We start from the raw sequence: 27,050 nt of genomic DNA on the forward strand, positions 1-27,050 counted from the left end.
CAAATGCTCAGAAAGGGGACCGCCCATTAAGTGAAAGTGAAGTCTGTGTTGCTGTGGCAGCCACGGAGGCCAGGGACCTCACGGGAGTAAAAGATGATGGGACTGGCTTCAGGAGAAACACCATCAAGAAGAGAACTTTCAAAAAACTTCTAGAGACTCCCCAAGACGTATGAGATGAAAGGCTCCTGTCTGTGTGCGTTTAACCCATTTCTCCTTATCCCCGAGATTAGGCGCTGCTGTGCCTGCGACTGCAGCGTTTACGCCCGGATAACGCGTGGATTACAGTCCCGACTTTACTCCCAAAGTTTGCCACAAAATATCTCGCGTCTATTATTTTTGCATGGTTCTAGTATTTTGACTTTGAAAACAAAAGACATCATTCTATTTATAGCATTCTGTTTTTAGTAGTGGCATTACCATTTACAAAATATACTAATTCTCGATCGCTGAAATGTCAAATCCGAGAAAACGTACCATTCCTATGCGTGATGGTAATACTGGTCTCCAACAGTTGTTGGCCGAAGATTCATTTGATGAATCTGATTTTTCGGAAATAGACGATTCTGATAATTTTTCAGATAGTGCTTTAGAAGATGATAAGATCAGGCCTCTGTCCCATTTAGAATCTGATGGAAAGAGCCCTACATCAATGGACTCAGGGCGTTCTCTGAAATGGTCAACTCGTGCTATGATTCCACGTCAAAGGTATGACTTTACCGGCACACCTGGCAGAAAAGTGGATGTCAGTGATCTCACTGACCCATTGCAGTATTTTGAACTGTTTTTTACTGAAGAATTAGTTTCAAAAATTACTAGAGAAACAAATGCCCAAGCTGCCTTGTTGGCTTCAAAGCCACCTGGTCCAAAAGGATTTTCACGAATGGATAAATGGAAAGACACTGACAATGATGAGCTGAAAGTCTTTTTTGCAGTAATGTTACTGCAAGGCATTGTGCAGAAACCTGAGCTGGAGACGTTTTGGTCAACAAGGCCTCTTTTGGATACCCCTTACCTCAGGCAAATTATGACTGGTGAAAGATTTTTACTTTTGTTTCGGTGCCTGCATTTTGTCAACAATTCTTCTATATCCGCTGGTCAATCAAAGGCCCAGATTTCACTGCAGAAGATCAAACCTGTGTTTGACTTTCTTGTAAATAAATTTTCAACTGTATATACTCCAAACAGAAACATTGCAGTTGATGAATCACTGATGCTGTTCAAGGGTCCATTAGCTATCAAGCAATATGTCCCAACAAAACGCGTACGATTGGGTCTGAAGCTATATGTACTTTGCGAAAGTCAATCTGGTTATGTGTGGAATGCGCTTGTTCACACAGGGCCGGGTATGAATTTGAAAGATTCAGTTGATGGTCTGAAATCATCACGCATTGTTCTTACCTTGGTCAATGACCTTCTAGGCCAGGGGTATTGTGTCTTCCTCGATAACTTTAATATATCTCCCATGCTTTTCAGAGAATTACATCAAAATAGGACTGATGCAGTTGGGACAGCTCGTTTGAACAGAAAACAGATTCCAAATGATCTGAAAAAAAGGATTGCAAAGGGGACGACTGTAGCCAGATTCTGTGGTGAACTTATGGCACTGAAATGGTGTGACACAAAGGAGGTGACAATGTTGTCAACATTCCACAGCGATACCGTGATTGAAGTGAACAACAGAAATGGAAAGAAAACTAAAAAGCCATGTGTCATTGTGGATTATAATGAGAATATGGGAGCAGTGGACTCAGCTGATCAGATGCTTACTTCTTATCCATCTGAGCGCAAAAGACACAAGGTCTGGTATAAGAAATTCTTTCACCACCTTCTACACATTACAGTGCTGAACTCCTACATCCTGTTCAAGAAGGACAATCCTGAGTATACCATGAGCCATATAAACTTCAGACTGACATTGATTGAAAGAATGCTGGAAAAGCATCACAAGCCAGGGCAGCAACATCTTCGAGGTCGTCCATGCTCTGATGATGTCACACCTCTTCGTCTATCTGGAAGACATTTCCCCAAGAGCATACCGCCAACTTCAGGGAAACAGAATCCAACTGGTCGCTGCAAAATTTGCTGCTCCCAGTATGATAAGGATGGCAAGAAGATCCGGAAAGAAACACGCTATTTTTGTGCGGAATGTGATGTTCCACTTTGTGTTGTTCCATGCTTTGAAATTTACCACACACAAAAAAATTATTAAATACTGATCATCTTATACATATCTGTTCCATTAGGATTAGAGACAAGTTCTGTTTAGAAGTAACTCCAAGATTGGGAGGCCAAGCTGGGCAGATCACCTGAGATCAGGAGTTTGAGACCAGCCTGGCCGACATGGTGAAACCCCATCTCTACTAAAAATACAAAAATTAGCCGGGCATGGTGGCACACACCTGTAATCCCAGCTACTCAGGAGACAGAGGCTGGAGAATCACTTGAACCCATGAGGCGGAGGTTGCAGTGAGCCGAGATTGCACCACTGTACTCCAGCCTGGGCAGCATCTCAAAAAAAAAAAAAAAAAGACCAATAACTCCAAGAAAAGTTTTTATATTTTACTTATTTTACTTTCTTTTCTTTCCTTTCCCCAATTTTTTTTTTTTTTTTTTTTTTTTTTTTTTTTTGAGATGGAGTCTTGCTTGGTTGCCAGGCTGGAGTGCAGTGGCAAGACCTTAGTTCACTGCAACTTCCACCTCCTGGGTTCAAGCCATTCTCCTGCCTCACCCTCTCAAGTAGCTGGGACTACAGGCATGCACCAGCACACCCAGCTAATTTTTTTTCTTTGTATTTTTAATTTTAGGAGAGACGGGATTTCACCATGTTGGCCAGAATGGTCTCAATCTCCTGACCTCATGATCTGCCGGTCTCAACCTCCTGAAGTGATGGAATTGCAGGCGTGAGCCACCACACCCGGCCCTATCTTTTATTTTCATATTGAAAACCAGTCAGATTTGCTTCCGCCTCGAAGAGCGCATTTATGTAAAATTAGATGAGTGCAAGCAGTGAGCAGAACTTTTGTTTTTTTTGTCCTAAATGGGAAATGGGAAGAAGAGACTGTCTCTGCACAAAAATAGCTGGAAAAATACATAAGTGTTACCTTTTCTGGTGAAAAGGGTAGGAAGACAATTTATCTGATGCTACACTATGCTTCCTGTTGTAATTGCTTTACTGTAAACTAAACAACAAGGTTGTAGTGGGAGGAGGGGGGTTGCTTGCTGTCAGTGTTGATCTTTGGGGCCTTAGCCAAGATTTTAGACATCATTTGCTCCAGTCCTTCCATTTTCTTTCTGGTCTCAAAAAAAAAAAAAGAAAAGCAAAGTAACTTGCCTAAGATTTTCTTGGCCCTAAACATGGCTGTCTCTACTACAGATCCCTATTGAAGGTAATGCATGTTTTAGCCTGTGCACTCTTTTAAGAGTTAACATCCTGGAGAAGACTAACAACTGAAAAAAGAGATTCAAGAGTCAAGTACTCAGCCATGGCAGGGGATGAGGACATGGTGCCTAGAGCCACCCCTATACTCGAGTCTTCCTGGCATCAGCTACTGCAGCATTGGGGTACTTTCCCTTGTCGTTTTCTGAAGATAGTTATTTCTTCATATTTGATGGTTGGAAGGAGCAACATTGCTCAGAAAAACAAACAAACACATTTGACTTTCGTGTCTGCCAGATAAATCTCTTATTTGCCAGGGAACTGGTAATCTAGGATCAAGAAGTGTGTGGAGAATGTTTATTTTCATTCTTTTTACTTTAAAATATGCTTTTGTTTTTGAATAGATAAGACATTCAAGTGTCAGAAAGTAAAAGTCAGTTCAGGACCAAGAAAGGAAAGATCAGTGCTAATTTTAATCAGACAGTGATGTACCTACTAGATACAGATAGGGCCAGTGGCAAGGCCATCAGAAAACTTTTTCCCAAGTCCACACCACACCTGCAAAATACCTAATAACCTTTTTTTCAGTGATTACTGCTTTTTTACCAATGACTTCGCTTTGTTCCACTTGCCTCTGAACAGATTGCTGAGATACTCAATCCAGAGCTGATCCTTGCTTCCCTAGACTCTCCTCAGTCATTCAACAGAAGCCCAAATACTGTAAAAGTTCCTTTCTGTTCCCTCTTACTGTGATATCTTTGGTTTCTCTGGTGTGGAGTCTTTTTTACAGCAGCAAACTCATAAGCTGAACTTTGACTGCAGGTGTGTTCTTTGGTGGTCTTTATCTGATAGACTTTGTCACATGGTACAATATTCAAAAGGTATTAAAAAAAATTTCTCACCTACTTCTCTCCTTAGTCACCCAATTCTCAAGAAGCAATCAGTGTTATCATTTTCCTGAGTGTTCTTCCAGAAGTAGTAAATTATCTGCAGAAAAATACATATATTAAAAATAAAGCTAGGCACTTATTTTTAAGTGGCATTTTAATAATGGCATGCCTGTAGTCCCAGATACTTAGGAGGCTGAGGTAGGAGGATCACTTGAGGACAGGAGTTTGAAGCTGTAGTGTGCGATGGTAGCAGGCCTATGAATAGCCATTGCACTCCATCCTAGGCAACATAGCCAGACCCTGTCTCTAAAAAAAAAAAAAAAAGAAAAAAAATACACTTTTTTTTTCATTTAAAAAAATCCATATATACATATATATGTATATATATAGTATGTGACCAGTTGTGTGAAAAAAGAGGCAAAATATGTATTTATTGAATTTATAATATACAAATAACATTCTAGAAATAAAAGTATTAATATAAAATATACTATAATATATAATGTATTACCCAACATGATTATATATAACTATAATGTGTACTGTGTTTTACATATATATTTCCACAGCATACTATAAATGCAATTCTGCACTTTGCTCTTTTTACTTAATATATCTTGGAAGTCATCCTTTATTAGTAAAGAGTTTCATAATTCCCTTTTATGGCTGCAAAATGTCCCAGCTTATGGATGGACTGATTCTTCATTGAGCAACAGTAAGATTGTGTCCTATTGTACTATTCCTAATTTTGCTGAAGTGAATTTCTTTTGCCACGTGATTTCCAGAGTGTACATATGTAGTATAACTAGTACTAGCAGAAAGTAGAATTGCTAGATCAAAGAATATGTGCCTTTGTAATTTTGATGATACTGTGAAATCTTCTTCCACAGAAGTTGTTGCAACTTTCACTCTCACCAGCAATGTGTAAGATGGCTTGCTCCTCCTCACCAACAATGTTATCTTGCCAAGCAAATAAATTAAAACTGATATATCAGTTTTTTGTTTGTCTGTTTGATTGGTTGGTTTTTGAGATGTAGTCTTAGTCTGTCACCCAGGCTGTAGTGCAGTGACACAGTCTTGGCTCACTGCAATCTCTGCCTCCCACGTTCAAACGATTCTCCTGCCTCAGCCTCCCCAGTAGCTGGGACTACAGGATTCTGCCACCACACCTGGCTGATTTTTGTATTTTTAGTAGAGACAGAGTTTCACTATGTTGGCCAGACCAGTCTCTAACTTGACCTTGTAATCAGCCCACCTCGGCCTTCCAAAGTTGCCCAGGCTGGAGTGCAGTGATGCAATCTCAGCTCATTGCAACCTCTGCCTCCTGGGTTCAACCTCAACTTCCGAGTATCTGGGATTACTAGGCACCCACCACCATACTCAGTTAATTTTTGTATTTTTAGTAGAGACAGGCTGTCACCATGTTGGCCAAGCTGGTCTCAAACACCTGACCTCAGGTGATTCACCCACCTCAGCCTCCCAAACTGCTGGGATTACAGGTGTGAGCTACCATGCCTGGCCCTTCTTGGTTTTTTAATCCTTCTTCTGCCATATGGGGAATTAAATCTAAGTTGTATTGTAGGATTAATGGAGAGCAGCTAAAGAGGAATAAAGCCATGTGTTCAGCCAAGGATAGTTATCATGAAGGATAAAAGCCTCAAAATCCTGATTTTAAAATCAGCCCACGTTGAGCTGAGCCCTGAGACAGGCCTTTGTTTCAGTCCCAACCAGAGCAGAAGTAAGCATTTTTGGAACCATAATAAAAAGATTATTTGAGAAATAATGGATTTGGACAAAAGATTATAATGTGCTACAGCCCACTGACCATTACACACTTTCTAAACTATGAATAAAATTTTATTTTTCAAAAATGATTTCAAAAATTGCAAAATTTAGAAACACGCTGAAATAAAAACAGCTTCATCCCAAGTTTCCTGATTTTTTTTTTCCATATATTTTTGGTGATCCCTCTTTGCTGGTAGTATCTTAGATACTTGTTCAGTTTGACTAACAGGTAATCAATGCTCATCACAATACCTCAGATAGGAGCTGGGAAGTTTACTTTTCAGTAGGACAAAAGGTGGAAAAGGACCAGCAGTGAACAGCAACTGAGGTCTCTGTATCCCCATTTTTTTCTTCCTTTCTCCCTTTCCCTTATTGTTACACATACTAAACTATCCAATGCTTCGAACCTCTCATATGTCAGGCTTATACCCCTGTAGGCATTACATGGAGAAGAAAAGCCTGAGTAATTGTCTTCAGGTACTGTTAAATTCTGTTATCTTTACTGTTTTCCAGGTAGGCCAGAGGAATTGGATAGAGATTCAATTCCAAATTATGTGTTTTCCCATAATGTAGTCCTTGGACTCATACTTTATAAAAGAAACTATAATTATAATAAAATATTGTAGAAAGATTTTGTGCTGGACTGGCTTAGTTTGTCCAGCTAGATCACCTTTTTTTTTTTTTTTTTTTTTTGAGACGGAGTCTGCTCTGTCACCCAGGCTGGAGTGCAGTGGCGCAATCTTCGCCACCGCAACCTCCGCCTCCTGGGTTCAAGCGATTCTCCTGCCTCAGCCTCCCCAGTAGCTGGGACTACAGGTGCGTGCCACAAAGCCCAGCTAATAATTTTATTTTTAGTAGAGACAGGGTTTCACTATGTTGGCCAGGATGGTCTGGATCTCTTGATGTCGTGATCTGCCCTCCTTGGCTTCCCAAAGGACTGGGATTACAGGCGTGAGCCACCACGCCCGGTCCAGCTAGATCACTTTCTACCCTCACCCTGCTTTGTGTCCTGGAAGGCTGGACCCTTAAGGGCTGCAGAAATTCGGTTCCATTTGCTTCTGGCTTCCTGTTGGGTTCAGCTAATGGGAGCTGTATACTAGTAACACAACCCCTGCAGTTTCTCTTAACACTCCCCATACTTCAAAAAAAGATTAATGAAGTTTACAATCACCTTTTTTGCGTGTTCCCTTTGTTTCCTGCCAAGACCGTGACCCATCTGTATTTCAAGAACTACATATGTTAATTAATGCAAAAAGTGTTAAAGTGATTTATCATCCAAGCCGTTCACTTTTCGCGCCCCCCCCCCCGCCCTTTTTTTTTGCTGCCTAGCTGTTCATATCATGGCCACAAGGGGGTGAACAAAGATAGGGACAGAAACAAATCACAAAACCCATGCTTTAGGAATTTTTATAAATGTCAGATTATACCAACAGAAGTTAACTCTAGGATTTACATGTAATATTTTTATTTTACTCAGTGTTCTTTTTAAGTCTCTGTTTTTGGCACCATTTTATAGTCAGAAAAATATAAAGCTATTTTTCAAAATAAAGGAGGAAGTAAACGCTAAAATATATATGTATACCTATATATATTAGATAAAAATATAGAATATTTACTTTGAACTAAAAATATATAAATGCTAAATATATATAATAGAATTTACTTTGGACTCTTAAAATTGGAATCTGTCAAAATCAGTTATCATCTCTTTCTGGACTTTTCATGATCATTTAAAGTAACATCTTTGGGGATATTTTCAGCCTTTCCCGGTTTTGTTTCAGTATTCTGCTTATCAGCACTGATGTAATCATGCTTTTCAAACTATTCTTCACACATTGGCTATCTATTTACATGTAAGAGGTAGTCAGTTATAAGGTAAGACTTCAAAGTAACAAGGATCATACCTTCAGCCACTTCTCTTTTAAAGTCAATAGGTTTGTGGTGTTTTTTGTTTGTTTGTTTGTTTTTTTAATATAGTAACACTAGCAGAATGCTTGAGGAAACTTCAGCTGTGCTAATCTCCAAATACCCATTTACTTTAAGTGATTTTTGAGCTTTAAGTTTTCAAATCTCATTTACTTCACGAAGATTAGCTAATCTGTTTCACTCCAGTAAACAGGAGCCAATTCCCATAATATTTTTAAATGCTTGTCATCCACTAGGACTGTGGATTTGGCTTTCTGAAGTTCCCTATAAAGCCCTCTGAAATCAGATAGGTCATCCACCATTCTCAGAGGGAGTTCAAGAGGAATCCCAACCTGTCTCAGAGTCCTGCAAAAATAAATTATAATGGAAATATTTCATTTTCCCCATTTTACTCTAAATTCTCATTTTTTCCACCAAATCTGTGAAAAACATAAGTAAAATAAATTGAAAAAGTGTGAAGATATGCTAAATAACTTATAAACATGAAGAGGAGGCAACCATCTTTGATATTAAGAAATGTTATAAAACTGTAAACATCCCGAGATATTCTAAAGTGCTTTGTAAATGCTAAAATGTAAATATTGTTACTTACTATAATTGAACAACAGTGACTAAGAAGTGAAAGCGTTAGGGGGAAGGAGTTATGTTGTACTGACTGCAGTTTGTGCTTTTAGGCGCTGCTGGCCTCGTGAAACTCGCTTCTCAAATGGCCTGTGGTACGGTATAGGGATATTCAATGCACTATGGGGGACTCAGGCCAAAGGACTGGCTCTAAGACCAGTCACAGAACTTAGGACAGTGGTTAAACTCCAGCTCCAGACACAACATCCTAAGCTCTCCTTGCATGTTCTCTGTGTTGCTACCTCACATGCCAGCCATTATAAAGCATTAGTGCTCTATTTATATCTCTACATAATAAATGCAAATCTGGATCTCTTTCATGCCTCAATTAGGATTTTACTTTTAAAAAAACCAAAAAACTGGGCTGGGCGCAATGGCTCATGCCTGTAATCCCAGCACTTTTAGAGGCCGAGGTGGGCGGATCACCTGAGGTGGGGAGTTTGAGACCAGCCTGACCAACATGGAGAAACTCAGTCTCTACTGAAAACACAAAATTAGCCAGGTGCGGTGGTTCATGCCTGTAATCCCAGCTATTCAGCAGGCTGAGGCAGGAGAACTGCTTGAACCTGGGAGGTGGAGGTTGCAGTGAGCTAAGATCATGCCATTGCATTCCAGCCTGGGTGGCAGGGCGAGACTCCATAACAAACAAACAACTGTGGTAAAATACACATAAAAAATTTACCAGGCCAGGCACGGTGGCTCATGCCTGTAATCCCAGCACTTTGGAAGGCCAAGATGGGTGGATCATTTGAGCTCAGGAGTTCGAGATGAGCCTTGGCAACATGGCAAAATTCTGTCCCTGCAAAAAATACAAAAATTAGCTGAGGGGAAGGACTTATGTTGCACTGACTGCACTTTGTGCTTTTAGGCTCTGCTGGTCTGGTGAAACCCACCTCTCAAATGACCTGTGGTATAGTATAGGCTGAGGTGGGAGGATCACATGAACACAAAAGATGAAGGTTGCAATGAGCCCAGGCTATGCCACTGCATTCCAGCTAGGCAACAGAGAGAACTTGTCTCAAAATAAATAAATAAAAATTTATCATCATCAATGTGCAAATGGGTGGATGATAAAATTTTTACCATCTCAACCATTTTTAAGTGTACATTTCAGTCGTGTTAAGTATATCATTGTTGCAAGTATTAAGTATATCATTATTGTAAAACTCATCTACAGAACTTTTTCATCTTGCAAAACTGAAACTATACCCATTAAACTCCCCAATTCCCCACAGCCCCTGGCAACCATCAGCCCCTGACAACCAGCATTCTTTCTGCTTCTGTAAATTTGACTACCTTTTTTAAAATTATTTTTTTTTAGACAGAGTCTCGCTGTCACCCAGGCTGGAGTGCAATGGCACGATCTTGGCTCACTGCAACCTCTACCTCCTGGGTTCAAGCGATTCTTCTGCTGCAGCCTCCTGAGTAGCTGGGACTACAGGCGCACCACCACTCCCAGCTAATTTTTGTATTTTTAGTAGAGATGGGGTTTTGCTATGTTGGTCAGGCTGGTCTCGAACTCCTGGCCTCAAGTGATCCAGTTATCTTGGCCTCCAAAAGTGCTGAGATTACAGGAATGAGCCACTGTGCCAGGTGAATGTGACTACTTTAAATAACTCACACAAGTGGAATCATACAGCATGTGTCTTTTTGTGAATAGCTTATTTCACTCAGCATAATGACCTCAAGGTTCATTCATGTTCTAACATGTGTCAGAATTTTTTTCTTTTTAAAGACTGAATAAATTAGATTGAATGTATGTACTACATTTTGTTTATCCATTCTTCTCTCAATGGACACTTGGGTTGCTTCTACCTTTTGGCCATTGTGAATGATGCTGCTAAGAACATAGGTATACAAATATCTGTTCAAGTGCTTTCCTTCACTTCTTTTGGGAATATACCTAAAAGTGGAATTGCTGGGTCACATAGTAATTCTATTTTCAGTTTTTGTCAAAACTGCCATACTGTTTTCCATAGTGGCTGTAACATTTTACATTCTCACCAACAGTACACAAGTTTCTCCACATCCTCAGTGACATTTATTATTTTCTGTTGCATTTATTTCTGTTCCTTTTTATTTCTGAGACAGGGTCTTGCTCAGTTTCCCAGGCTGGAGTGCAGTGGCATGATCATGGCTTACTATAACCTCAATCTCCTGGGTTCAAGAGATCTACCCACCTGATCCTTCCAAGTAGCTGGGACTATAGGCGTGTACCACCACACCTGGCCGATTGTTTATTTTTTGTGGAGACAGAAAAAAAAAATGCGCCCAGGCTGGTCTCAATTTCCTGAACTCAAGCAATCCTCTTGCCTCAGCCTCCCAAACGGGTGAAATTACAGGTGTGAGCTACCATGCCTAGCCTTTAGCTTATTTTTAAATAGAATTTTTTGTTGTTGAATTGTAGGAGTATTGTACATATTTTGAATATTAACATCATATCAAATGTGTGATTTGCAAACACTTTTTTCCATTCTGTTGGTTGCCTTTTCACTCTGTTGATTGTGTCCTTTAGTGCACAGAAGTTTCTAATTTTGATGTAGTTCATTTCATTTGTTTTTATTTTATTTTGGTTATCTGTGCTCTTCTTGGTGTGCCATATTTAAGAAATCATTTATTTTTATTTTTATTTTTTTGCTGTTGTTTTTTGAGATGGAGTCTCACTCTGTTGCCCAGGCTGGAATGTAGTGGTACAATCTCAGCTCACTGCACCTCCACCTCCCAGGTTCAAGTGATTCTCCTGCCTCAGCCTTTGAGTAGCTAGGATTATAGGCATGGGCCACAATGCCTGGCTAACTTTTGTACGTTTAATAGAGACAGGGTTTCATCATGTTCATTCTCAAACTTCTAAGCTCAAGTAAGCTACCTGCCTCAGCCTCCCAAAGTACTAAGATTACAGGTGTGACCCACACACCTAGCCTAAGAAATCATGTCTAAATCCATTGCCATAAAGCTTTCCCCCTATATTTTCTTCTAAGAATTTTGTAGTTTTTTCATTGTTTTTTTTTTTATGACTACCCTTTCCACATTTGTTGGAAGATTCCTCTGCTTCTTGTGGGATCTGGACTACTCATGTCCTGTGGGTAGAGTTGTTGGTCAAGGATTTGTTTGTGTGTCTGTTTACTTAGTCACACTGATAGAGGCAGGAGGCAGACAGGGGTGGGTACCTGGAAAAATCCCACTTTCAAGCTCAAAAGCTTGAAACCCATGGCTGAGTAAATGGGGCACCCCTGTCGTGAGTCCCACAAAGGGATCAAGAAAATATATTGTATTCATATTGCTTTTGGAGCAGACCTGTCTTTTATTTATTTTTATTTTTTGAGATGGAGTCTTGCTCTGTCACCCAGGCTGTAGTGCAGTAGTGTGATCTTGGCTCACTGCAACCTCTGCCTCCCAGATTCAAGTGATTCTCCTGCCTCAGCCTCCCTAGCAGCTGGGATTACAGGCACATGCCACCATGCTCTGCTGATTTTTTATTTGTAGTAGAGACAAAAGTTTCACCATGTTGGCCAGGCTGGTGAATCCCAACTACTAGAGAGGCTGAGGCAGGAGAATCACTCCAGACAGACAGGGGTGGGTACCTGGCAAAATCCCACTTTCAAGCTCAAAAGCTTGAAACCCATGGCCCAAAGTGAGAACTTCCATTCCTGTGTGCCCACTTTCTCTCAATTGATTCTTTCTGAATAATGTCTTCTTACTAATCGAATGTTGCCTTTTCCAAAACCACCTACTGCCCACCCTTCCCCCTATCCTGAGCCTATAAAGACCCCAGACTGAGCCAATAAAGAAGAGAAGCAGCTGATGTCAGGGAGAGGCAACCTGACTTCAGAGATGATGGTTGGACATTGGTAAGAGGCAACTTGACTTTGGAAGAGAAAGGCAGAGAGGTGACTTGGCTTTAGAGGAGAGTAACCTGTCATTCCCATCCCCTTTCAGCTCCCCTCTCTGATGAGAGCTACTTTCTTTCTCTGCATTCACCGTCCTTCAGTTCATCTGCATGATCTCATTCTTCCTGGGCACTAGACAAGAATTCAGGATGCACCACCTGCAGGTACCCAAAAAGGCTTTCACAATGACCCTTCACCGTCACTGGTAGAGGGCAGCCATCCTACTCATGAGGCAAAATGCCCACTGAGCTGATAACACACTGCTGTCTGTGGACAGTGAAGCTAAGTGAGCATTGTAACATGCCCTCTAGGGCCTTGGAGTCATAGGCACTCCCACCTGGACACTGCCATGGGACCTGCACGGAGTTCACTCCTGCCAGCACTAAAGCAGTGGGCTGGTTCCTGCACTCACTCACCTATGTACTCCCTCCTACAAGGGGTGGAAACATGGTTGCAAACCCTAGTGAACAGAGTTTGCTCCACTGAAGTGGCCAGCTAGTTCCCACACTCCTTTGCTCCTGTGCTCTATCCAGCGAGGGCTTGAGCAGGGCAGGCTGAGTAAATGGGGCACCTGTCTTGAGTCCCACAAAGGAATCGAGAAAATAAAATTGTATTGATACTGCTTTTGGAGCAGTCCTCTCCTTTATTTATTTTTATTTTTTGAGATGGAGTCTTGTTCTGTCACCCAGGCTGGAGTGCAGTGGTGTAATCTTGGCTCACCGCAACCTCTTCCTCCGAAATTGAAGTGATTCTCCTCACTCAGCCTCCCTAGCAGCTGGGATTACAGGCACATGTCACCATGCTCTGCTGATATTTGTATTTGTAGTAGAGACAAATGTTCACCATCTTGGCCAGGGCGGTGAATCCCAGCTATTAGAGAGGCTGAGGTAGGAGAATCACTTGAATCCGGAAAGTGGAGGTTGCAGTGAGCTGAGATTACACCATTGCACTCCAGCCTGGGTGACGGAGGGAGACGCTGTCTCAAAAAAAAAAAAAAAAAAGATATATACATATATATATATATGATGACTATTGGGATAAAGAAACTATAATACAGGTAGATTCATTAAGGTAAATTCACTATTATTTATTTCTTCTTATTTTAAAAGGAATTAAGACATTTTTGTGGAGCCCTGAAAGTATCATTGGCTCTAGGACCTGTATCTACTGTGCCTAATAGGAAAACTGACCTTGGTTTGTTGAAGACTCTAATTCAGAATTCTCTGGGTAAGACTGGCAGCCATACAATAGTTGGCAGGCTGCTGAGCTCCCACAATTAATGGTCAGAGGCAGATAGTTGGAATTCCTATGATTTTCAGACAGGATGCTGTCTGAAACTGGATCAGCAGTGTTGTTGTGAGTTGGTCATAATTTTCCATTGCTGCTTTTCTTGTTCTTTTTTTTCTTTCTTTCTTTTTTTTTTTTTTTTTTGAGATACAGTTTTGCTCTGTTGTCCAGGCTGGAATGCAGTGGCACGATCTCGGCTCATTGCAACCTCTGCCCCACGTTCAAGCAATTCTTCTGCCTCAGCCTCCCCAGTAGCTGGAATTACAGGCACATGCCACCATGCTCGGCTAATTTTTTGGGGTTTTAGTAGAGATGGATTTTCACCCTGTTGGCCAGGCTGGTCTCGAACTCCTGACCTCAAGTGATCCACCTGCTCAGGCTCCCAAAGTGCTGAGATTACAGGTGGGAGCCACCACACCTGACCTTTCTTGTTTTTTTTTTTGTTTGTTTTTTTGAGACGGAGTTTTGCTCGTTACCCAGGCTGGAGTACAATGGCATGATCTTGGCTCACCGCAACCTCCGCCTCCTGGGTTCAAGCAATTCTACTGCCTCAGCCTCCTGAGTAGCTGGAACTACAGGCATGCACCACCATGCTCAGCTAATTTTTGTATTTTTAGTAGAGACGGGGTTTCACCATCTTGACCAGGATGGTCTCAATCTCTTGACCTCGTGATCCACCTGCCTCAGCCTCCCAAAGTACTGGGATTATAGGCATGAACCACCAGGCCTGGCCTCTCTTCTTGTTTTTTAATTATAAAAATGGTATACTCTGTTAATTTGTGTGGTATTAACCCTAGAAAGTTTAATGATACAAATGGATACATTTTTGCCTATAATTTTCCAAAAGTCAGACTTTAACACAGGTACTATTGCAGTTCAAATATCAACCATTCAGTCCCTTGTTGCTAAAGCATAGGTATACATATATAATTTCCCACGGGGTACTTTTTTTAGTTGTCAGTACATGTCTGTAACTTCATAGTCTTCTCTTATAAATACAAGTGACTCAAATGTTTCTTTCCTATACTTTGTTTTAAACCTGAAGAATCAACTTGAATCTAGATGCATCAGTGAGGGTAGGAGACGAGGTGTAACCAGATGCTAAAGAAGAGGTGGCAAAATATCTTGAATAGATGGGTTGAGAGTGACGAAAAGAGATCACTACAGTTTCAGAAAAGAATATTCATGACAGGACCAAATCTGGAAGCCTCAAGGGAAACGGAGGAAAATGCTGGCCTCCCATTCTACCTCAGGAAAAAGGATATTGGAGAAGGGACTGTCTCCTGGGCACATACCTTGTAACTTTCATTGTAAGTCATAATCAAACTGCAAATTCTCTTTATGTTAGTATATAATGTCACTTTCATGTGATTAGTATTTTCAGAGTTCAACCTGGTTGGTCTATCTCGATGGCCATAGTAGGGTTTGGCTTTTCCTCTAATATTTGGACTTACACCCAAATATACCTATAGCAAGGAAGGCCTACTAGGAAAATGCCCCTTCCCAACACTCCCCTGACTTGTTATCTTAGTTGCTGCCTGCATTTGACTCTAATTGAATGCAGAGCTTTGAAGGTTAAATGGCAAACATCTGGGCTACTGGTTAGCAGTACATCTGCCCTTCTTTTCTTGGGCTGTAAGTCAAGTTCTGGTCTGTGGAAGAGGGTTGTGAAAAAAAGTGTATATACTTTGAGGAATGAGTTTTAGGAGATCTCGAGTAGTAAGGACGCACATGTTCTTTCTTTCTTTTTTTCTTTCTGGAGATCTCGGGTAGTAAGGACACACATGTTCTTTCTTCTTTCTTTTTCTTTCTCTTTCTTTTCTTTGTTTGTTTGTTTGTTTCTTTCTTTCTTTCTTTCATCTTTCTTTCTTTCAGATCTCAGGTAGTAAGGACATACATGTTCTCTTCTTTCTTTCCTTCTTTTCTTTCTTTTGAGATGGAGTCTTGCTCTGTCACCCAGGCTGGTGCAGTGGTGTGATCTCAGCTCACTGCAACCTCTGCCTCCCATCTTCAAGTGATTCTCCTGCCTCAGCCTCCTGAGTAGCTGGGACTATAGGCACACACTGCCATGCCCGGCTAACTTTTTGTATTTTAGTAGAAACAGGGTTTCACTGTGTTGCCCAGGCTTGTCTTGAACTCCTAAGCTCAGGCAATCCATCCCCCTCGGTCTCTCAAAGTGCTGGGATTACAGGCGTGAGCCACCACCTCTGGCCCAAATGTTCTTTTTCCTTCTAGCTTCAAAGGAGCAAGTGAATCACAGGAACCAGATATACAATATAGTTTTCATTTAGAAGAGATCCATTAACAACCACGGGGTTTTAAGAAAGTTCTGAATAACTCATAAACAAAGCAAATAACTCCTTAAACTTTAAATTTGGTTGCTACATGCTAATTACAAATGGGAACACTTAGAATGCTTTGACAGAATATAAGATCACATTCCTTTTTCTGTCATTAAGCCTCTATATTTAAACACCCCAGAACAAATCTCTCTATAAAGAATGACTAAAATTTATAACAAAACAATATGAATCATGAATTTAGTTTAAGTGCCATAATTTTTATGTTTATTTATTTTTTTTATGAGATGGAGTCTTATTCTGCCGCCCAGGCTGGAGTGCAATGGCATGATCTTGGCTCACTGCAACCTCCGCCTCCTGGGTTCAAGTGATTCTCCTGCCTCAGCCTCCCGAGTAGCTGGTGTTACAGGCACCTGCCACTACCTCCAGCTAATTTTTGTATTTGTAGTAGAGGCGGGGTTTCACCACGTTAGTCAGGCTGGTCTTGTAGTCCTGACCTCAGGTGATCTGTAGCTTCGGCCTACCAAAGTGCTGGGATTACAGGTGTGAGCCACCATGCCTGGCCATAATTTTTATTTTTTTGCCAATCAGTTTGACCTTATGAGGTTGCTCAGGTTAGCCTTGAACTGATGACCTCGCCTTCGCGAGCGCCATGACCTCCGGCGGGAGCCACTTTGGACCCCCAATTTTTATTTTTTGAGATGGACTCTGGCTCTGTCACCCAGGCTGGAGTGCAGTGGCATGATTTCGGCTCACTGCAACCTCCGTCTCCTGGGTTCAAGTGATTCTCCTGCGTCAGCCTACCAAGTAGGTGGGACTATAGGTGTGCACCACCACACCTGGCTACTTTTTTGCATTTTTAGAGATGGGGTTTTACCACCTTGGCCAGGCTGGTCTTGAACTCCTGACCTCAAGTGAACCGCCCACCTCGACCTCCCAAAGTGCTGGGATTACAGGGCTACTGTGCCCAGCCTAAGTCCTATAACCTGTGAAATTCCAGAAAACAGCAATCAAGCCATCTTCTTGAGCAAGGTTTTGGCTGATTTGAGTAAGAAGTTTTGACAAGAAAGTTCTAAAAAGGACTAATATATGGAAACTCTAGGGAAATAGATTCAATCTTATTACAAGGAAGAGTTTTTTTTAAGTCAGACAGAATAGATCATTCCCAGGGGATAGCCAGGAATTCCTACAGGAATAATCCACTTAGTCACTCACTCGGTGGAGATGCTGTGAAAGAGAATGCAAGTAACATATGGCTGTGCATGATCACTTTAATCTTGGGATTCTGTGGTTCTTTATTTGGAGTCTGAACAGTTGTTGTTTTAAACTAACTGAGAGTTTATTAATAGTAGTTACAGAAAAACAACCATCATTTCTCACATGCCAAGGGAAAAAGATGAAACACATACAAAACAGAGTGCTAGCTGTTATCATTAATACACAATCTTTAAAAAATTTTAATTTTTAATTTTTGTGGGTATGTAGTAGGTATATATATTTATCGGGTATGTGAGATATTTTGATCCAGCATAATAATCACATCACAAAAAATGGGGTATCCATTCCTTCAAGCATTATCCTTTGTGTTACAAACATTCCAATTATACTCTTTATTTTAAAATGTACAACTGAATTATTGATTATAGTCACCCTGTCATGCTGTCAAATACATCTTGGTACCCATTAAACATTCCTACCTCCCCTACAGTCCCTTGTTTTCCTTCCCAGTCTCTAGTAACCATCCTTCTTTTCTCCATGTCTATGAGTTCAATCGTGTTGCTTTTTAGATCCCACAAGTAAGTGAGAACATGTGATGTTTGTCTTTCTGTGCCTGGCTTATTTCACTTAACATAATGACCTCCAGTTACAACCATGTTGTTGTAAATGACAGAATCTCATTCTTTTTATGGCTGAATAGTACTCCATTGTAAGTACCACATTTTCTTTAACCATTCATCTATTAATGGACACTTAGGTTGCTTCCAAATCTTGGTTACAATAAATAGTGCTGCAATAAACATGCGGTACAGATATCTCTTCAATATACTGGTTTCCTTTCTTTGGGGTATATACCCAGTGGTAGGATTGCTGGATCTACAGTATCTCTATTTTTAACTTTTCAAGGAAACTCCAAACTGGTCTTCAAAGTGGTTATACTAATTAACATTCCCACCAACAGTGTACAAGAGTTCTCTTTTCTCTCCATACTCATCAGCATTTGTTACTGCCTTTTGGATAAAAGCCATTTTAACTGGGGTGAGATTATTTCTCACTGTAGTTTCGATTTGCATTTCTGTGATATCAATGATGTTGAGTACCTTTTCATATGCCTGTTTACCATTTGTATGCCTTCTTTTGAGAAAGGTCTATTAAAATCTTTTGCCCAGTCAGATTATTTTTCCCCCATAGAGTTGTTTGTGCTCCTTATATATTATGGTTATTAATCCCTTTTCAAATGGGTAATTTGCAAATATTTTCTCCCAATGTCTGGGTTGTCTCTTCACTTGACTGATTGTCTCCTTTGCTGTGCAGAAGCTTTTTTTTTTTTTAGTAGAGACAGGGTTGAGACCATGTTGGCCAGGCTAGTCTTGAACTTCTGACCTCAGGTGATCCGCCTGCCTCGGCCTCCCAAAGTGCTGGGATTACAGGTGTGAGCCACCACACCCAGCTGCAGAAGCTTTTTAACTTGATGTGACATCATCTGTCAATTCCATTTTTGCTTTGGTTGTCTGTGCTTGCAGGGTATTACTCAAGAAATTTTTGCCCAGATCAATATCCTGAAGAGTTTCCTCAATGCTTTTTCTTTTTTTTGAGACAGGGTCTCACTCTGTCTCCCAGGCTGGACTGTAGTGGTTTGATTTCAGCTCACTGTAACCTCCACCTCCTGGGCTGAAGCGATCCTCCACATCAGCCTCCTGACTAGTACTCAGGCATGTACCACCATGACCAACTAATTTTTTATATTTTTCGTAGAGACAGCATTTCGCCATGTTGCCAAGGCTGGTCTTGAACTTCTGTGCTCAAGGGATCTTCCCCGCTTGGCCTCCCAAAGTGCTAAGCTTGCAGGCATGAGCCACTGCATCTGGCCGCCCCAGTTTTCTTGTTTATAGTCTTGGTTTTAAGTCTTTAATCCATTTTGATTTGATTTTTGTATATGGTGAGAGATACAGGTATAGTTTCATTCTTCTGGAAAAATGGATATCCAGTTTTCCCAGCACCATTTATTGAAGAGTCTCTTTTCCCAGTGTATGTTCTTGGCCCCTTTTGTTGAAAATGAGTTCGCTGCGGGTGTGTGGATTTGTTTCTGAGTTTTCTATTCTGTTCCATTAGTCTATGTGTCTGTTATTATGCCAGTACCATGCTCTTTTGATTACTACAGTTCTGCAGTAAAATTTGAAGTCAGGTAATGTGATTCCTCCAGTTTTGTTCTTTTGCTTAGTGTAATTTTGGCTATTTTGGGTCTTCTGTGATTCCATATATGTTTTAGGACTGTTTTTTCATTTCTATGCTTGCATAATTTTTCAATGAGAAAAAAATGAAAATTCAATGAGTTCCATTATAATAGGTCATGCCACAGATGTTGCCAATTGATAATTATACTACACAATTAGACAAGATGATTTATAATTTCTTAGTTATAATTTAGCTATTCCCAAACTTCCTGTGAGGCCCTGACTAAACTGACAAACCTGAAAATTATAATTCCTAAAACAAGAACAACAAAACCCTACCACTCACAGACCTCAATGATTCTCAAACTTCTGTGTGTGTGATAATCACCTGCAGAATTTAATAAACATCAGATGTCTGGGCCTCACCCACAGAGATTCTGACTAAGTAGATCCGGAATGGGGCCCTGGGCGGTTACATGTTTACAAGCTTGTCATGTCATTCTGATGCGCTGCAAGTTTGAGAGCTGCTGGCTTATCTCAGGGGAATAGCATTTGCAATAAATAAGTAGTCTAGTAAAGCTCTTAGAAAACAAAGCATAATGCTGAGCTTTATTTTTTAAGCATAAAGCTTCCTATGTGGTTATTAGTCATTAGCAACTTTCCAGAAGCAGAAATTTTATGTCCATTTATCACAATTCTAATAAATTTTTGTCTAGCTATGACTTAACAATTAAAATAGTGCAGAGGTTAAGAACACATACACACATAGGTTTTGGGGTCAAACCAGGGTTTGAATCCTGGCTGTGTCAATTACTAACAGTGACACCTAGTCCAAGAGGCTTCATGCTGTTGAGACTTAGTTTCTGCATGTGGAAAAAGGAACTAGAGTACTTATTTATCTCCCAGGGTTGTTATGAGAATTAAATGAGAAAATCTAAATAAGGCATGTACCACAGCTATAGGCAAGTGGAAAGCAATCAATAAATGGAATTATTGGCCAGGTGCAGTGTCTCACGCCTGTAATCCCAGCACTTTGCTGAGTCAGGGGGGCCGAGGCAGGTGGATCAACCTGAGGTCAGGAGTTCGAGCCCAGCCTGGCCAACATGGTGAAACCCCATCTCTACTAAAAATACAAAAATTAGCTGGGCATGGTGGCAGGTGCCTATAATCCCAGCTACTCTGGAGGCTTAGGCAGGAGAATCACTTGAACCCAGGAGGCGGAGATCGCAATGAGCCAAGATTACACCACTGTACTCTAGCCTGGGCAACAAGAGCAAAACCCTGTCTCAAAAAAACAAAAAAAGGAACTACTATTATGTTGACTAATTATTAGATGATTTCAGTGTGACCCTGCTGTGATTAATGCAGAATTAGAAACAGGATCAACTTAATATGACCATATTAAGCTTTCTATGACTATATATTTGTTCCTGGAGAGGGTGAAACATACTAATATTTATATTATACCCACTACAAATAAATGTTTTATCTATTTTAAAGTAAGTAATAATATTTGGTTTCTTCCATTCTTAATGTGTTTGTATCCTTTACTCAGAAATATACTTCCATATGATATAGGGAGATCATTTTACAGAAGAAAATGAATGGCATGAGATGGCCACCTGTTTCATATTCTAGGTGACACAGCAGTCACAAGCTATGGAAATCCAAGATTTAGGAGACTGGTTTTATATCCTAGGCCAAAATTATCCCTCAAAACCAGAATGCTTTTTAAAAATAAATTAGTCTTATGGTGATGAAGGCATACATTTATAATACCAGACATAAAAGTGGTAATCAGCAAACAGCATTAACCATAGTTCTTTTAGTTATAGTCCTCTGACCTATTACATTAAAATGATTATGAACAATTTTTCAGATAAAGAATCTTTAACTACATTTCCAGTAGAGAAACACAATGGCCCTATCCTAGACTTACACAACTCTGGTTCTCAAAAGTCCCTAATCTTTATCTATAACAACAACTTTTCATTTCCTAGATACTTTATGATTCCAAATGGGTAGGAGTAGAGGTGAGGCAAGGGCAGAAAGTGTCCCAGAGGTTAGCAGTTCCTGAACAGAGGTGGACAGTGCTGATGATAGAGTCGCTCAGCTCCCTACTCGTGCCCTTCTCTTGGAGCTGGGCCAGAGTCATAACAAATATGGAGAGGACAATGGCTTTCATGCCAGATCTACTGGCAGAGATCCTGATGAGCTTCTGGAGGTCCCTTGGGAGTAATAATAATTATCAAACACATCATGGAACGATGCAACTGTAAAGCATACTGTTCTGGGTACCCATACAGAGTAAGTATCTTACATTAATTCTGCAACAAAATATGCAGACTTACAATTAATGATCCATGTGTAAGGGAGTGAATCCTAATAGCAGTAACATAGGGCTTGCAGATATGCTCACTGGAAGCATGGCAGGGTCCTGTTACAGGAATTCTATTACTGAATGAATCTTCTCTTGATAGAAAAACAGGTGCTAGTTGGTGGCTACAGCCAATAATGATGAATGACTGATAGGAACAGACACCTGGGTCTTGTCTGAATATTCTAGTTTAGTATAAACACCCAGTAGCTCTTTGTTCCTTTGTTTTTTCATTTATTCAAACAAATTTTTATCGCAGTTACAATGGTGCAATGGTGAGTTAGACAGACACTGATCCTACTTAAGAGGCTACTGACAGATAAAAAAATAAAATTTAGTATAGCCACTTACATTTGTACACCATGATGGAGGAAGAACAGGGTACACTCGGAGCACAAAGATGGAGCACCCAACACAAAAATTTGAAGGGAAGAACAAGCTAAGACTTGAAGATTCAAGAAAGAGTTATTTTCAGAGAAGATGGGAGGATGGATTAAGGGGAAAAGGCAGAGTAACTGTTCTGTACAGAGAAAACTGGTAAGTTTGAAGGCCTGGAATGAAATTGCAGGGTGTGTCCAATCAAATGGCCGAAAAGTACCCTGGCACACAGTAGAGTATGTATGTGTGTGATGTTGAGATGACATGAGGATAGAAAGCAAAGCCAAGAACATCAAGAGGCTAGTGGCCAGGAGCAGTGACTCACAATGGCCATCTCAGCACTTTGAGAGGCATAGGTAGGAAGACTGCTTGAGTCCAGGAGCTTGAGACCAGCCTGAGCAACATAGTGAGACCCTGTCTCTATGAAACAAAACAAATATTAGCTGGGCAGTCCTCGCTGAGGCTAGAGAATCCCTTGAGCCCAGGAGTTCAAGACTACAGTGAGCAATGAGCTATGATTACACCAGTGCACCCCAGCCTGGGTGACAGAGAAACCCTGCCTCTTAAAAAAAAAATAAAGTAACATACAGTATTTCTGAATTTACTAAAACCATATAAGGTGCCAGGAAGTTCCAGTTAGGTCACTAGCAGCAGTAAGTTGACATCATTAAATCTGAGCAGATTCTGAGCAAAGTTGAAGAGTTTGGTTTCTACGCTAGCTATTGATGCTGTCACCTCATATCTTGTTAAAGCCTATCTAGTCTCAACCACCTATCAAATATCAGGAACACAGCAGTTTTGTCAACATGAGTAAGAAAACTATTCAATTAGTAGACAACAATAAAGGAATTCTGTCCACAAAAAGCTTATAAAGTATACAAACAAATTTAGTATTTGATATACATTACCTGAACTACTAGCCTAAGTGCTAAGATCATGTTTTCCCAGATTCCTCCAGACTGAAGTTATCAACCCTTAACCAGCTGCACCCAGCAAAAATAACATAAACAAAAACAACAAACACAAGTACACTCCTTCCACTCACATGCTTTATACTACTTTTTACTTAAAAAAAAAAAAAAAAAAGAAGTGTACCTTCCAATACAGCCCACAAAGCCTCACGCAGCAGGGGTCTTGTAACGGGGTCTGTTTTGTCTGTTTTCTATGAAGGCAAGATTATACATATCAGCATTTATGTGCATAACAATCTGTCAGCAACAATACACTTGAAAATTTAGAGTTCGTAGTTTCCCAAACTTTTGTGTTGATACAGACAGAAGAAGTAAAGTAGTAGGAGATTCCAAACAGCTCAACCCAAAGGATTTCATCCTCAATATGAACAAGAGTGTTGACAGAGGGCCCCTAATTATGCTTATTTTATATGCCCCTCCCCTTCCAAAAACATGTCATTTAAAATATTTCAAATTATAATTACTCTCCTTGAAGAGTAAATGCCAGATCCCTGGGCTTTTCATGGTGCTGTGATACTCCTCACCTAGGCTACCATCCTTCACTCCTCTGCTGGAATAAGTCATGTGGTATGTAACCTGGGAATCCTCAAGAAACAGGCTGGGAGAGGGCTGCCTGACTGCAGCAGGAGAGTGTTCCTGTCTCAATTTTCATTCTGCCATCTCAGGGAGAGAAGCACCCTAACAGTTTAATCCTTATGTTAAAACCTCAGCAAAACAAAAATACAAAACTAAGCACGATTGCAGGCTTTGTTTTTGTTTTGAGAGAATTTGATGCCATTCTATTTTTTTTCTTTGTTCCTTGCTTTAATACTCAAACCAGGAAACACTAACTTGTAGCACTTTTCTGTCTCAGTGGTGTACATACACCCACCAAAACCAATTATGACTGAAACTGCAGGCTCAAACTCCTGGGCTCAAGCGATCCTCCACCTCAGCATCCCAAGTAGCTAGGTGTTCAGGTGCTCACCACCATGCCCAGCTAATTTTATTTAAAGAGACAGGGTCTTGCTATGTTGCCCAGGCTGGCCTTGAACTCCTAGACTCACGTGATCCTCCCCAAGTGCTTTAGCCTCCCAAAGTGGTGGGATTACAGGCATGAACTACCATGCCTAGCTTACCATTAAATTTTTCTTTCGAATAGCTTTATTGAGATATAATTCACATAACATACAATTCACTTATCTAAAGTATACAATTCAATGGCTTTTAATATATTCAGAGTTGTGTATCCATCACAATTTTAAAAAAGCGTTCATTACCCCCCCCATCCTATTCCCCCTTAGCTATCACTCCCCAATTTTCCCATGTATCTATCCTTAGGCAACCACTCATCTATTGTTTTTGTCTGTATAGGCTTGCCTATTTTGGACATTTCATATAAATGGAATCATACAATGTGGTCACTTGTTACTGTCTTCTTTCACTAATGTTTTAAAAGTTCATCATTTTATAGCATGTATAGTATTTCATTCCTTTTTATTGACAACTAGTATTCCATTGAATGAATATACTACATTTTATCTTTCCATTAGTCTCTCATTGACATCTGGGTGTTTTTCACCTTTTGGCTATCATAAGTAATTCTGGTTTGGACATTCATATACAATTTTTTGGGTCAACACATGTTGTGATTTCTCCTGGTATTCTCTTGGGTGAATATCTAGAAGTGAAATTGTTAAATCATATGGTAAGTTTATTTAACCATTTGAGGGACTAGTAGACTATGTTCCAAAGTGACTTCACTATTTTCCATTCCCACTAGCAATGTATGAGGATTTCAATTTCTCCATGTCCTTGCCAACACCTGTTATAACCTGTTTTTTTGTTGACAGTCATCCTAGTGGGTGTGAAGGAATATCTCACTGTGGTTTTGATTTGCACTGATGGCAAATGATGCTCAGTACCTTTTTATGTGCTTATTGGTCATGTATATCTTCTTTGGAGAACTGCCTATTCAGAGTCTGTTCATATTATAATTGTGTTGCCTTTTTTATTATTGAGTACCTCTTTGTATACATGTAGTATATATAGCTCTTTATACATATGTAGTAGCTCTTTATATATATTCTAGATACAAGTCCTTTATCAGACATATGATTTGCAAATGTTTTCTCCCATTCTATGGGTATTTTCACTTATTTCATAGCACAAACTTCGAGGCACAAAAGCTTTTAATTTTGAGAAAGTCCAATTTATCTTTATCTTTTTTTTTTTTTTTTTTTAAGAGATGGAGTCTCGTTCTGTCACCCAGGCTGGAGTACAGTGGTGTGATCTTGCCTCACTGCAACCTCTGCCTCCCTGGTTAAAGGGATTCTCCTGCTTCTGTCTCCTGAGTAGCTGAGATTACAGGTGTGTGCCACAATGTCTGGCTAATTTTTGTATTTTTAGTAGAGATGGGGTTCACTACGTTGGCCAGGCTAGCCTCAAACTGCTGACATTAATGATCCACCCACCTTGGCTTCCCAAAGTGCTGGAATTACGGGCTTGAGCCACCATGCTGGGCCCCATTTACCTTTTTCTTTTGTTGCTTATACTTCTGATGTCATGGCCTATCTAAGAAACTGTTGACTAATTCAAGGTCACAAAGATTTAATCCTATGTTTTTTTCTAAGAGTTTTACAGTTTTTGCACTTATACTTAGATCTCTGATTCATTTTCATTTTTCTGTATGTGTGAGGGGTCTAAATTCATTCTTCTGCATATAGAAGTTTGATTGTTCCAGCAACATCATTTCTGAAGACAATTCTTTCCCCGTTTATTATGGCACCATTGAGGAAAATCAACTGACCCTAAATGTGAGGGCTTTTTCTCTCTCAATTCTGTTCTGTTGACATATGTCAGTTCTTACACCACTATCACTGTCTTGATTACTATAGCTTTGTAGTAAGTTTTGAAATCGGGAGTGTGAGTCCTCCAATTTGTTTTTTCTTGATTCTTTTGGTTATCCTGGTTCTTTAGCATTTCCATGAGTCTCACAGTCAGTTTGCTGATTTCTGCAAAGCCAGCTAGAATTCTGATGGGAATTGCATGGAATCTGTAGGTCAATTTTGGGAGGACTATCATGTTAACATTAAGTGTTCCAAGCCATTAACATAGAATGTCTTTCCATTTATCTAAGTTTTCTTTACTTTCTTTCAACAATGACTTGTCATTTCCAAAGTATAAGTTTTGCACTTCTTGGCCGGGCGCGGTGGATCACGCCTATAATCCCAGCACTTTGGGAGGCCGAGGCGGGTGGATCACGAGGTCAAGAGATCGAGACCATCCTAGTCAACGAGGTGAAACCCTGTCTCTACTAAAAATACAAAAATTAGCTGGGCATGGTGGTGCGTGCCTGTAATCCCAGCTACTCGGGAGGGTGAGGCAGGAGAATTGCGTGAACCCAGAAGGTGGAGGTTGCGGTGAGCCGAGATCGTGCTATTGCACTACAGTCTGGGTAACAACAGCGAAACTCCGTCTCAAAAAAAAAAAAAAGTTTTGCACTTCTTTTGTTAAATTTATTCCTATTTAATTTTTTTGGTGTTATTTTAAAATCATTTCCTTAGTTTCATTTTTCAGTTTGCTCAATGCTTCTGTATAGAAATACAACCAATTTTTCTATGTTGTCCTTGTCTTCTGCAATCTTACGTATGTCAATATTTTAGGGCATAGATAACTGGAACACCAATCATTCACTTATTCCTACAATGTCCACCTTAACCTCTTTCCTGTCTATTCCATTGTCTCTGCTTTAGCTCAGGGCCTCACCCCTACTGACCTAGATTTATCCCCATAGCCTTCTAACAGAGCTTTCTGCTTCCATCGAGTCTCCTGCAATTCCTCCTCTACACTACTGTCAGAATGAGTTGTCTGAAAGACAG

General features: G+C 40.3%; 1 protein-coding gene and 1 long non-coding RNA gene across 2 annotated transcripts; one reads left to right on the forward strand and one right to left on the reverse strand.

The window, feature by feature from the left end:
• Nucleotides 1-5: 5 nt before the first annotated feature.
• On the forward strand, nucleotides 6-3,317 carry PGBD4 (piggyBac transposable element derived 4). Its single transcript, XM_009005616.5, has 2 exons — nucleotides 6-2,343; nucleotides 2,805-3,317. Exon 1 carries the CDS (start codon nucleotides 452-454, stop codon nucleotides 2,207-2,209), a length of 1,758 nt encoding a protein of 585 aa, XP_009003864.2. The 5' UTR covers nucleotides 6-451; the 3' UTR covers nucleotides 2,210-2,343; nucleotides 2,805-3,317.
• A 955-nt stretch (nucleotides 3,318-4,272) lies between these two features.
• LOC144577363 (uncharacterized) lies at nucleotides 4,273-24,290 on the reverse strand. The gene is made up of 3 exons (XR_013521060.1): nucleotides 23,315-24,290; nucleotides 9,281-9,397; nucleotides 4,273-4,363 (listed from the first exon to the last, which is right to left on the reverse strand). It is a non-coding gene; the product is annotated as an uncharacterized LOC144577363 (long non-coding RNA).
• Nucleotides 24,291-27,050: the final 2,760 nt, after the last annotated feature.

Source organism: Callithrix jacchus, chromosome 8 (genome assembly GCF_049354715.1).
Source record: "Callithrix jacchus isolate 240 chromosome 8, calJac240_pri, whole genome shotgun sequence".
Classification (NCBI taxonomy): Eukaryota; Metazoa; Chordata; class Mammalia; order Primates; family Cebidae; genus Callithrix; species Callithrix jacchus.

What these genes read in the sequence shown, in the direction of transcription:
- PGBD4 (XM_009005616.5), top strand. Translation starts at nt 452, where the DNA reads ATGTCAAATCCGAGAAAACGTACCATTCCTATGCGTGATGGTAATACT.